At 41.4% G+C, this 14302-nt stretch overlaps 1 protein-coding gene across 2 annotated transcripts in view; it reads left to right on the top strand.

Moving 5' to 3' along the window:
• Positions 1–14302, top strand: part of ptprt (protein tyrosine phosphatase receptor type T) — a 1581811-nt gene that overhangs the window by 996090 nt on the left and 571419 nt on the right. For both annotated transcript variants that reach the window (XM_038803435.1, XM_038803434.1), the window contains 2 exons: positions 5413–5522; positions 9163–9364. In XM_038803435.1, the coding sequence (XP_038659363.1) occupies positions 5413–5522; positions 9163–9364 (312 nt within the window). The remainder of the gene's footprint in view (positions 1–5412; positions 5523–9162; positions 9365–14302) is intronic.

Below are 14302 nucleotides of genomic sequence, written 5' to 3'. Positions count from 1 at the left end.
AGGTGGGTTATTGGGGTTAGGTCACAGATCAGTCTCAATTTCATTGAATGACAGATTAGGTTTGAGATGTTAAATGGCTTACTCGTTTATATATTTATATTCCTGTTCCTTGTCATTTGATTTACAATTAAACTGACATTACTCATACACTCACAACAGTGCTGTGTCTTTACATTCTGCGAAATGTCAATCCCCTGTAACAGTTATTGACAAATAGTTGGTTTTCTGTTGAAAATGATGATTAGCAATAGCCTGCTATGCATACTAACAGCCTGAATGTAGACTTACAACATCCTGAATGCGTAGCAAATCTACATAAAATTCAGCTTTAATAGGGTATGTGACATTAAGATCTGAAGACAGATAACTCTAATTTTAAAGGGAAATGCGAACACGATTGAAGCCACATATACTATTCTGCTAATCAACCTAATTTACTCTTCCGTTTCAGCAGAGGGTATAAATCATTGTTTCAAATAAGAAGAGCCCTATTTAAGTAGCTATTAACCAATCAAAGTGCCATGATACAGATTTAGTTTAGCAAATTCAATCCTGAAGATTTAGTTTTGCCTATATTTATTAATTAGATGTATATGTATGCGCATCTGTTGTTAACTATCCCAATGGTGGACTTCATGCTAAAGAAGATGCTCGCACATTAGTAAAGCCACAGACACAATTGTTTCTTGATTATTAATCATTTGGCAGTTAGAAACTGATGCAAGTTCTACCTTTGTAAGTAGACACTTGGTTGCAGACTTGAAGATTACAGTTACTTATCAACTATTTGTAGCAGCGAGCCCTTGTTCTACCATTTAGAACAGTGGGAGGCCTTGTTACATACACCATGAGATACAGTCCAATCATAAAACCTTAGGTAGCACATTTAATTTGGATTATAACTCTCAACATACCAAACACCTACACTACAAAATAGTTTTGGAAGGAATATTGATGTGAGAATTTATAGCCCAGTTATCTTAAATACTCAACAAATATTATGCAAATATACACTAATAATCATAATTGATACTAACTGGGAGAGACAATGGCATAGTGAAATGATTGAGAATTCCAGAGGGTAACATTACTGCCCTTGGGGATTTAAATCCTGTGGCATTGAAAATCAATTAACAAAATCTGGAATTGAAAACTGGGCCAGGATTCTCTGCCTTTTGCGATTTACTGTTCCTACCGGCAGTACATCCCCGCCCTTGAGTTTCCCGACAGCGTGGGATGGCTTCAATGGGAAATCCCATTGACCAGAGGCGGAAGTAGTGAATCTTGCCGCTGAGGAACACAGGTCTGGTGGCTCGGAGAATCCAGCCCCTGGTATCCGTAATGGTGACCATGGCAACCGTTGTCAATTGTTGTAAGAACCTATCTGGTTCACGAGTGTCCTTTAAGGAAGGAAATCCGCTGTCCTTACTTGGCCTGGTCTACATGTGATTCCAAACCCACGGTAATGTGGTTGATTCTCAACTGCTCTTGGAAATAGATGAGCAAGCCCCTCAGTTCAAGAGCAATTAAAGACGGGCAACGAAGACCACATCCCATGAAAGAATTTTAATAAACAATCAATATTTTTTCAGAAGATATTGAAACAAGCGTAATCCCAATATGTGAAGATAACAAAATCCATAAGGTATAAACTGCACAATTTTATTTAAAATGTATAATTTTATTTGCAGACACTTAATACAAATACCAAAATCATAACCGCAATAACTGGCTTGTTAGAGAAGTAAAGAATGTATATGGCAAGATTGGAGATTGCATCAACATGATGAATCATTGGAAAATGAAATATTACTTTTTTTAGTCTTGCATTGATGTACTGTGTATCATACCAGATCCATATCCATTAAAAAATAAACATGGAAGTGTATAATCACAGAGAAAAATTAGGTGCGGAGTAGATGTATTTGGGATGCCATTGGTATTTCATCAAAACTTGACAGTATACCTATTACTCCTTCCAACACCACAAGATATCTCATTTCTGCAGTGTCTGCTTGCCTGATGATATAATTTGCTGAATTGGCATTGGATGTGACTTTAGATAAAAATATCATGGTGTCAGATGATTGCTTTGGTGATCAGACAAAGTCAAATAACGATGTCTTGAGCCTCAATTAGCAAAATAATTAACCACACAGACTGGTTTTCAAAAGAAACAATTGCATAGCAGAGACAGAGATGAATGGATATATTTGAGGTGGAATAATTGACAACAAAAACAAAAGCTACAGGAATGTAAGCACGCATATTATTGATCCAACAGTAAAATAGAAGAGAAGCTGAGTGAGAACAGGTGGAACAGAGATAACCAGGAAACAATGAGTAATATTGATCTTTAAGATTTTAATTTCAATTTCATTTTTTTTGTGATATGGCATTATTAATACCATCAAGATATTTAGAATGGGAAGAGGCAGATGTTCTGACCTTTGCTTCCCTGGTAGCTCGGAGGCGAATATTATTAGCATGGAGGGACTCAAAGCCCCCGAAATCGGAGACCTGGCTTTCGTACATGGCTGGCTTCCTCTGCCTGGAGGGTATCTGTTAGGATTCACCCGGAGGTGGCAACTATTCGTCAACTTCCTCGCAGAGAATTAATCATCAGCAGAAGGGGGGCGCTAATCTAGGTTAGCGTAGATTAGGGGGGTATGCAATGGTAGGACCTGTGGGAGAGCGAGGTGGTATTTGCACTATGTTAATATTTTCCTTGTTATGTACATTGTTGATTTTGTTGCTGTTACAATGCCAAAGAAATACCTCAATAAAATGTTTATTAAAAAAATATATATATTTAGAATGCTTGACCTCTGAAAAGTCTGGCCTCCTGGCCAACTCAGGAATTCTGTATCAAGTCCAGTGATTCAAGAGTACAGTACCGTTTTGGCATCTGGCATTCACATCCGGCTCTGAAGCTAGCTCCTCAGTAGAGGGTGGAGTTGGGTGGAGATGTGCACTAATCTCCTGCCATAATTCTGATTGGAGATCAACATAATCATAATGCCCCACTGTTTCGGAGAGTTTCTGCATTGATTTGTGAGGGGCAGAACTTGCAAGACATTGGTACACCCAGTGAAATGAGGCGGGCTAAACGCCACATTGCATCTCTTCACTGGGTGTACCAACTTCCCCAGGAAGTTGAGTCTCAACTGAGGTGCAGAAGTAGGAACTCTCAGCTTTATAAGGCTCAGTGCCTGGCTCTGTCACTGTTCTCAGTCCATCATTTACCATGTAATGAGAAGATGCAAGTTCTGCCCCTCACAAGCCTATGCAGTAACTCCCGAAACAGCAGGGCATCATGGTTATACTGGTGTCCAATCAGAATTATGGCAGGAGATTAGTATCACCAGTGTAGCTGGACTGTCCAGAACCTCAGCCCACTTGCATTTATGCTTATCTATAAATATTCAGATATCGCGTTTTTGTGAAAACTGTTATATAAAAACATTGTGCACTACTCCCTCAATTGCCAGTGCAGGGAATACAATTGTGGTCACTTCCAAAATTCAGTGTGGTTAATACAGGAACTGTGTGTGAAAGAAAACAATTAGAATTGAATTTTGCACTTTCATCATAGGACAAAAAAAACAGCTGGTTGTGGATTTAACTGCCCTCCCCCCACCTCCACCCACTTTAATACCCTGCCTAATTTTCATTTCCACATTGATATGTATTAAACCTCCTGTTTCTCCCAGAGGTAAAAGTGAGAATCTGCTCCACACCCCACCCACCCCCCTACCCCCCACCCCCAACCCTGGATGCATAATCTCAAAGGTGAGGAGAAAAGTTATTGAAATAGCAAATTAAATGCTCGGCTTGTGCCAGCTTGATTACTTGCAGGTTAACCATAACAGATGGCTGCATCTTGCCATATTGCAGAACAAATTAATGCTCGCTCTTTGTCGATAACTTTGCCAGTGTCAGTAATCTTGCCGACTGCCTGCCACACAGTGGGCCATTCCGTATTTCCAAGTTATCTTTGCTTTATTTATTAGGCGTCACCCTTTTAATTAGTTTTTTTCACTGCACTGTATAAATGTCATGAATAATTTAACTATAGCTTGTGTAATGTCAAATTAATTAGCAAGCATTTGAATAAATTAAATGAAAATACCATGCTCAGAAGCCTCCTCCCAGAAAGTGTTTCAGTAATATTTTAGAATTGAGCCGAGCATCTTATCAAACACCACTTAAATAATCTAGCATTGGGAATACAATGAAATTACTTGTAAATGTATTGGGATGGATTTGCTGCTATGTTGAAACACATGGCAAACATGCTAGTGAAATACACAGCAGGGGTTTTAAACCCCATCCACACAATGCAAACTGCGAGGATGGGCAATTGAAATGTCCTGAGTTACTTAGGTGAGGGAAAGTCGCCCAGATCTTACAAAACTGAAAGATGCTCAGGGTTCTGATTCACATATGCTATTGGCATCAGATGTGTCATCAAGCCCCAACAATGATTGTAACCGGACTGTGCAGGGGAGTCGCCATGGCTTTCTTAATTAGGCGAAGGCCACCATATATGTGGGAGGGTTTGTTTGATATGTTTCATTCATCCATGCGGCCAAAGACCTCCCAACTTTATAGTGACCAGCAGCTGCTTTCCACCTATAGCCTGGCTACCCCAGGTGGAAAATAGACCCAGCAGCATGCCAATGATGTTCAGCAGTTACATTTGCTGTAACTTGTCACTCTCCTGATAGTGGTTGCAGGAAACAAAATAAAACCTAAAGGTTTGCTACCAGAAATCTGTCAGCACTTAAAACCTGTACCATGCCCCTACACTACCAGTTATAGTTCGTAATCATAGAATTTACAGTGCAGAAGGAGGCCATTCGGCCTACCCAGAAGTACTAGCATTAGATAATGGACATTAACAGGAAGAGTTATATTGTTTCAAAGGTTTTATGCTGCCTATCGGTGAATGAAACTGCTCACAATCACAAAATCAGCATTAATAAAATACTAATGAATTAATGACGATTTTTTCTTTAATAAATTTTATTTCTTTGAATAGCGGGATACTTTGTTTCCTTGTATTTGATAGTTGGAAAACAGATCAGTTTGTGAATCTTATGACTGATAATGGGTACCTATGCTTAAAGATCATTTTACAATTTCTCAACACATTGCTGGTTGTCTAGTTAAGATTCATGCCCTGACATTTATTTCGGTATTCAATAAACTATTCAAAAGAGCTTAAAGGATACACTCCTGGGACATACCCTAAGGGATTGGCTACAAATGAGTATGAATACATATTAGAGACTACTATAACTGGAAAGGGCTTCAGACCCTCAGAAGCCATTTTCAGGTTTACCAAAGATGCTTTTTTTTCTCTCTACTGATTCTGTTCCCCCTTATTATTACATTTCTGCCTAACAGTACCTGATCTGGTGCCCCTGGAATCAATTCAAGGAGGTCCATTTGAAGAGAAGATATATTTGCAGTGGAAGCCACCAAATGAGACTAATGGAATAATTACCCTCTACGAGGTAAAGTAACACACTGTTATCAATCATCCTTTTCTGCCTCTTGGGTTTTGATACTTTATAATTGCAGGAAGGTACGCATAGAGCAATGGAAGGATTGGAGAATGTATGCACAGGAATGGCATATACCATTGGAAACACTAGACCATAGCACTAACTGATAACAGAACTAATATCTTTGTCTCATTGGATATATATGTGAGATTGTTTGATTGTGATTCATGCAGATCTTCTAGTTACAGCTCAGCATGAACGATACCAATGCGATAGTTCTAATTTGATTGAGAGTCAACACGGTAATCCTCAATTCCCCAGGAACTAATAGTACTGATGAAAACCGTGTCAAGCACTGAAGCACAGGGATTCATTTTTAATGCTAAACTTTACCTTGCAGAGTACACATATTACTTTCAGTGTTGAAAATAGATAACTGAAACATTGTGTCCTCGGTTTTTGGTTTAAGGAGAAAATAATTCCAGGAATGTCTTCAGGAATTATCTCAAAACCTTCACAAGGCTGGTAAAAGTAGAAATAAGAGTTACAAAAGATGAATGTTCAGCGCAAAAATACAGAATAGAATAAGACATTCTTGTGCTAAATTGGATAGCTCTGAAAATGTGCAATGCTTGACTAAGCCGCACCATTGATTGAAATGCAGAGAGCAGATTAACTTTGTGGTGTCTGCTCTTTAGTCTGATTTCTGTGTGAATCATTTTGTTCTTTGCCTGCACACATCAACTGGGGTCCCAGAATCATTACTTCCTGGAGGCATTTCAAGAATTTCTTAAAAGGAAGACACATTTTGGATGGTGCAGGGGCCATTGAGTTATGCAAGCAGATGACGAGGGAAACAGTGAGGAATGGCACAATGTGGAGGCAATGTGCTCCTGGTTTTTTGATGTTGCACACAAGGTTTTGGTGTAGCAGGTGGAGTCTGTATCTGCAAGGGGCCAAGATGTTATCCAACACATGCTTAGAAGGCAATGGGAGAAGATAGTTGTGGAGGTAAATGACAGGAGTCAAGCCCCTAGAACCTGACTGCAGTGCCGCAAGACATTCAGTGGCCTCACATGAGTGGCCAAGGTCAGTGAATGCACCTTCTAATGTTATATCCTACCAATGAGACCAGGAGCTCCAGCCACTGGTCACATTTTGTGGTTACTTTTCCATTTCAGCACTGTAATGGTCTTGAACTGAAGGACGGAGAGTCCTGATGGCTGAGTTACCTGCCCGGTGCCAGGGTTCGGGACATCTGCTCACTATTTACATTAATGAACTGGGGGAAGGAACAGAATGCAAAGTTTTCAAATTTGCCGATGATACGAAAATAGATGGAAGGGAATGTTGTGATGAGGAAATTATGATTCTGCAATGGGATAGAGATAGATTGGGTGAGTGGACGCAAACATGGCAAAGTAGTTTAATGTGGGGAAGTATGAGGTCATGCACTTTGATAGGAGGAATGAAAAGGCAGGTTATTATCTAAATTGAGAGAGACTATAGGTGAGTGAAATACAGAGTGATCTAGGTGTCCTAATGCATGAATCATAAAAAGCTAGTAGGCCTTCACCTCGTTGATTGCCCGGAGGCGATTACTGTTTGGGTGGGGGTTGGCGTCCCCACTCAGTGCCTCGGTGTAGCTGGGGGACCTGAGGTGTTCCTATACCTCATGAAAGTCAAGTACACTGTGAGCGAAGCCATCAAGGGGTTCTCTCGGAGGTGGCAGCCATTTATTGTTTATTTCAAGGAAGTTGTCACTGTTAGTTAAGGGGAGAGAGTGGATGGGGAGGAAGGGTTAGGTTGTGCAAGGGGTTGTGGTAAGTTAGCTGTTTTTTATGTATGCAAATGTGTTTATTCTTTCTTGTTACCTTGTGTTGTATAAAATGAAAGCTTTGAATTAAAAATTATATTTTGTAAGTCATCCCACTTCAGTTACCCATTTCTGTATCAAACCCTCCTAAGTCAGGAATAGTACAGTTAATTGCAAAGCAAAGCTCCCTTTTGTATTCTCTAACCATTGACCAGAGACCCGACTTCAAAACGGACCCCTAATTTCCAATACTATGGCCTCTTTGACTGTGAAAAGATGTGAATTGGCAGTTGTCTTGGGTTGTGCCTTTGCCTATCAGACTGAAAGTAGCAAAAGTCACTTCATATTATACCCTTACAGCCAATTCAGAACACACAATACATAACTTGGCCTCTCAACACGAGAACGCATATTCGAAACCAGGCAGATAGCATTCTTCATGTCTTCTTAGCTGGTCCTGAGATTATCTTGAATAATTTATTTTGGTGAAAAATGAAAACACATTTGGATGGAAGCAATGCGGGAAATAGAAAGGTATAAAATATTGAATCCGGCTTTGTCTTCAGAGAAACTAATACTATTCTTTGCACAGTAATATTTCATATCTATATACCTTGTAAAATATCCTATAATTTATATGCACCATGACATTTTACTTCAGGAATCAACGTGAGTGAGTGTGACATTTACTTCCAGCAACTGATGTACCAGCAGTGTTTTTTCTCCAAAAGAATACTTGCAGAGTATAGACATACAAAAATTTGTCACGTTATAATTTATACTTTCATTATTGTACTTTTATGTTTCATAAATATTGATGGACAAATGAAAGCATTTGTTTGTTGTGTTGCAGTTTCCAATGCATTCTCTAGAACATTACATCTCAATATAATGCTCTCTTTTGCAGCGTACCATATCAGAAATCATGCAGTGATATCCTGTCAGAAGGAAATAAATATTTAGCTTCTTGAGGCTTGAAAATCAACGATAAGAGAAGCAATAAATTTATATAGTAAATACACACTATCCATCCTGTTATTAGCAACAGTACTAGAATTTCTGCACATCTAAAGTTGAAAGTATAATCTTTGTATTTAATCTTATTGTTGTATATTTTGTGAAGCTTTTAGATAGTTTTTATATTTCATTATCATAAAACATCATTATATTTCCCATTTACTCTACGAGCATACCAACCTCTTTTTTTTTATTGACAGTACATCCCTCCCAAAAATGTAACCTCATTACATTGTGTTTGATTTAGAGATAAAATGCCGTATATTTGCCTTTAAAAGCGATTGCATTTTACCATCTGATGAAATTATGGTTGCGATGTTGTGCGATGAGCCTGTTGAGCAAATCTGTGTCGGAATTGTGTTATTTTCCAGCAAGTTAAGTTAGAATGTGGCGATGTGTCAAGAAGGATGCAAAACAATGCTCTGTTTTCACAAATTGACACGCTCATATTCCTTAACCATACGAAGGGAAGCAGGTTATGAGGAGGAAATGCAAAGTTATAATAATTTGACAGCTCACTTGAAATTGCAGTCCATGATTAAATTCAGAGAGAAGCTCCATAAGAATAATTCATGATTAAATACATCATAGGCCCCTGTCTCTCAATGTCTGGATGTCACTTGAGCTGATTTGAATGATATCTGTAATGGGCTCATTCACTAGCAGTTGAATTTTTGTCTGTACACATCATGGGCCGGATGGAGATAGCAGATTTGGTGCCAATGTTTCAGATCTCTTCCAATAGCAAACGGGCCATGACAGAAGTTCTGTTTGTGCAATCTGCAGTTTATAAAAATGGCTTTTATTTCTTTTCAGATAACCTACAAGGCCGCTGGGTCCTTTGACCCTAATGTGGAACTGTCCAGCCAAAGAGGGAGGGTGTTCAAACAACGAAATGAGACACATCACTTGTTTGTTGGGCTTTACCCTGGAACCACGTACTCTTTCACAATAAGAGCAAGCACTGTGAAAGGGTTTGGGCTACCAGTTACAGCCCGCATTACGACAAAAATTTCAGGTAAGAATAAAAGTGCACAATAATATTGTGCCCTTCTAACTTAAGGGTAAAATAATACGTGCAATTGAATACATGTCAAAGTGGGATATTAATTCTTAGATGGTTCTGCATTTAATTAAAAAGTTTAAAAATATGTATACTAAGAGGGGAAAGGTTTCCATAGCATTCTCTGTGTTATATAACAGAATTCATTGAAAGATGGGTACAAAACAGAAACAGAGGTTGGGAGTTACAAAACGTTCCTCATTCTGACAGGAAGTGGCCTGCAGCCGGGTTCCGGGTTGTGACTACTGTTGTTGGTGTCACCATTTGCAGATGGTACCAATTTGGGGAGGTATAGCCAAAAAATGTGAAGTCTGTGCCAAATTTAGGAAGATCCAAACAGGCTTGCACAGTGGGAGATATATCAAATGAATTTCATGCACCCCTACCATCAGGTTTGCAGGCGATGGGAGAGAATGGAATTGAAGGAAGGATTTCCACTTGGTTCCCGCCCACTCCAATCGCGCAGCGATTTTACGTTGGGTGGGCAAGACCTCAATGGCAGGCCCACCCTTGCCCCATTGGAATCCCTAAGGCCAACCATTACTGGCCACTTAAGGGCTGTTTTCCCCCCAGCCTCAATTTTGAGATTGCCAGGAGTATTTACTTGACCTGGGGGAAGCCTGAAAAAGCCTGGGCCTAGACTGTTGTCTGACAGGTCTACTCAACTCATGGGGGCAGGGGAAAGGGGTGGCATTTGGGGTGGTGTGGCTTCTGGGGATGGTTTGCTGACAAGGGCGAAACTAATGGAAAGATATACCAGTAATCAAGACCATTAAGCTATAAACTCAATTGATATGCGTGGTGTCTAACTACTCACGCAATCATGCCCACTTCAGCACCACTTATGTGTGTGGGTGCCACTGATTGCTAACTACCGCGGTGTGCCTGCACCATTGACTGACTGGGAAAGCAAATACATTCCCTTGGACAGTTGGCAATGGAACATTGGCCCTAACTCTAGCTGTATGCTGAGGTCCATATTGATATGTCTGTTCCCCACCCCCCCATTGACCAGGTTGAGTGAAAGGCCTTGGAGTGAAGCTTGGAACAAAGCCTGCACCTGAGATGTGTCATTGTGAAGGGACGCCACCAGTGTGCTGAAAATCTTGCACCAAGCACGTGGAGGAAGCCCTGACTGGGCACCCTGGCTCTTTCTGGTTCAGGAATCCAGTTTTCAGATTGGGATTACAGGCATACAGCTCATCAGACCAAGGAACCATAGAAAGGGTGCAATTAGCGGAGATTTATTTATAGAGGTAAAGGTTACGTACAAGTGCTTAACACTTGTGCCCACGCTGGACAACTAGAGCTTGTTAGCTTTTCTAACCATGCTGCTATGATCTGTGCATCGGCTGCATCTCAGCAGAAGTGGAGGCAGCCTGCTGTCTGCCATACCCTCTTATCTGTGATGATCTTGGCGGGGGTCCTCTGGAGGGCCTCAGTCTGCATTGGGGATTCTCCTGTGCCACCTTACTCACCCTGCGGAGCTGGAGCCGAAGTGGTCACAGGAAGAAGGGATTCCAATGGGCCGGACACAAGCGGTATCATTGGGTGAGTGAGCCCAGGGTCTGAACCAGCTGATCTTCCTCCTTATGGATGCCCAAGGGCCCCTGACCTCCTCCTTGGCATAGAGGGGCAGCTGGAATGAGTTTGAGAAGCCTCAGCCTCCTCACCAGCGATAATGTGTGGAAGCTGTGCCTGAAGGTTTCTGGCATTAAGTTCCAAGTATACGGCAGGAAAAGCCACCATTGCCTTTGGCAGCCCCAATAGCTCTTTTCCCACCTGATTGACAATTTCTGGGAAAATCGCACGTCACCAAATTGTGTGCCAATTTTGATATTATTCAGCTTAAAATATTTTCATTATGAATTTTGGACAATTCATCCAAGTTGAAGCATTGCATTTATGGTGTTCACAGACATTCTTTTAAAAGTAGCAATTATAAAATTTCTACTTAAAACCGATCAACAGTAATTATAGACAAGAGTATGCAGCATAATGAACAATTGTAGAGCAGCAATTATTTTGTAGAATAATGTGCATTGATTATAGATTCATCCACCATATTGACCTGACAATCCTAAGGGGACAAATAGCATAAAACTGACCATTCAGGGTTTTAATGCAGAATAATGCAAAATCTACTGACATGATTGCTGGGATTTTCCACCCCTCATGACACCCCCAGGAGCATGCTGTTGCTCCCAGCCCCGCTGATGTCAACGCAATTTGCCTTTGCACAGTCTCCACCACCAGGGAACCCATCGGTGAGACTGGAAGATCCCGTCAACAGGAGCGGCTGTCTTTAAGGACATGCAGGCACTGAAAATTTTACAGACTTTACAGTTCTTTTTGTTGATCGGATATGCAATACATCATTGCCTTTATCCTGAGAAATGCCACGCTGCTCTGAGCATACAGGAGCAGCAAACGGTTAATCAGTTTGTTGTGAATGGATGCCAGATAAACTTGCTGTGAAAGTTTGGAACAAGTTGCAGATATTCCATTCTGTGAATGGATAGCGACAATTAATATCAGCAAGTATTAAGCTGCAGCAGTGACCGACAAAGATGTGCTTACAATTCATCTCTCCTGACTGAAAATGTACTTGAGAGTTCCATCGAAAAATGGCTGACTTGCATTCTCAGTCAGAGATCGAGCAGATACATTAAAAGCAAATGCTCCTTCTGCAGCACTATGCTCAAGCAAGCTTATACACGGCCCAAGATAAAGTGACACTGCCCTTGAAAGAGTGTCTGTATCCTCATTTCCATACTGCTGTCAGCATGAAAGAAACAAAATGTCGAGATTTCTGCGGAAAACAGGCCTTAGCTATGATCTTTACAGCAGGTCCATTCATATCACTGCTGTGGGTATCATTGAAAGAAGAGGCAAATTCAACAGTGAAGTTACTTCAAAATGACTTCTATCATAAGGATAGTCAAATACATCTCAAGGCCATTAAAAATAACACAGCCACCTCTGTTGTACATAATGGGATATTAATCCTTAGATGGTTCTGCATTTAATAAAAAAGTTTAAAAATATGTATACTAAGAGGGGAAAGATTTCCATAGCATTCTCTGTGTTATATAACAGAATTCATTGAAAGATGGGTACAAAACAGAAACAGAGGTTGGGAGTTACAAAACGTTCCTCATTCTGACAGGAAGTGGCCTGCAGCAATGTTATGCTGAGATACATCAGAAGGAAATACATGGTTAAGAAAGAAGGGTTCTTTTTGACAGCATGACATTATGAATGTGATTACTCTTCAGGTCTTATTCCAGAGACAGTGTGGTTTAACATACAAAAAAATAAGCTTTCATTCAGCCATGAATTCTGGACATCTCCACTTGCACCACTCGTCACTCTTTCAGTGACCATTTAGGCGACGTTTTCAGTAAGTTAGCTTTCATCTTAAAGTTACACAATGAGTTGTAGAAAAGTATAGACATTGAGCAGCTTCAGAATTCTCCCAGGGAATTGGCACACTGGCAGTGCCACCTGGGTACCAGCTTATCACTGCCCAGGTGGCATTGCCAGCTGGCAAGGTACAAGGTTTGTATTTTTCCCGTATTTTTCCCGAGAAACATCCAACTAAACGTGCCCAACACAGTACTCTGTTGCAATTTGGTGAGATTGTGTCCTGAATGTTGCAGTTAATCAATGCCCACCAGCCAAGGGCAGCAGTGGGGCAGCTCCGATTCCATTATGCTGAGTAAAAGACTAACCTTACCCTGTGGCGCATAAAAGCAACTCTTCTTATGAAAACTCAGGTTATATATACGGCATATCAATTACTTGCTGTTTCTCAAGAGTCATTTTTCTTTCTTTATCCTTCTTAAAATCAATTAGCATTCTTAGTAACTCAAGATTAATCTTCACATGCCTAAATGATTTAAATTGTGCTGTCAATGAACTGAAATGGTTATTAGTAGCTATGGGGAACGATATGTGGCGTGATTCTCCAGAAAAACTTTGAAGTTCTTTTGTGGCGGGTTTTCAGGGAGTTTGCCGCCGGCTCTGCTGACGAGTTCCCCGTCGCTATTCAATTACATTGCGTCATGTTATGGGGCCCTGGGGAGTTTCTCACCGGTTTAGCCCTCACTTAGGGTGTGATCCAACGACCACGCTGAGCAGGAAAAGCAGCTTGCTGCGAAGAAGCGTGACCATTGAAAACCGGGAGACCCCGCTCCCACGATCTACCCAGCACGCAACGCCGCGCAAGATTCAATCACTTTTTAGCAAATCTGCATATTAGTGCGAGGCAGTTAGCCTCACTCTAGTGAGCAGATTCACGAGGCACCTAAGGCTATGGAGTTCAACCCCTTTGCCTCAGAGACTCCGGAAGCCATTCAGATTGGCACTCGTGGGGGGGGGGGGGAGGGGTCTCCCATGGGTTAGGAGGCCCCCAGCTGCATGCCCTTTGGACAGGGTGGTGTTCTGGCACTGCTGGTGCCACCTGGGTACCTTACAGTGCTAACATGGCACCCTGGTTTTGCCACCTGGGTGCTCCAGCTGGCATGGGCACTGCTAGGGAGCCAGGTTGGCATTGCCAAGGTTTGAAGCTGGCATTTTCTGCATGTGTGTGACCGGGCCGGTGTTGCCTGGCATGTAGGGGGGCAGAGACCCTCCCATATTGCATTTGGGCTGGGGGGAGGTCGGGTATTGTTTTGGGGGCCTCAGCGATCGGGACGCCATTTACAAATGGCATCCCGATCTCTTGTCACAATTGGGAGATCCGGCGAGCAGAGCTCCCCACTGTACAAAACAGGGCTTATGTGTTCCTCGGCCACGCGTTCCCCATTCAGGCCCCTCATGTTGAATAGCCACGTGTTTCTCAGCTTTGTGAGTGCCAGGAAACGTGTAGCTAAAGGTGCTCGCTCGGGG

This window comes from Scyliorhinus canicula, chromosome 7 (genome assembly GCF_902713615.1).
Source record: "Scyliorhinus canicula chromosome 7, sScyCan1.1, whole genome shotgun sequence".
Lineage (NCBI taxonomy): Eukaryota > Metazoa > Chordata > Chondrichthyes > Carcharhiniformes > Scyliorhinidae > Scyliorhinus > Scyliorhinus canicula.
Note: the sequence above shows the minus strand (reverse complement) of the source record. Positions and strands in the feature narration are given on the sequence as shown.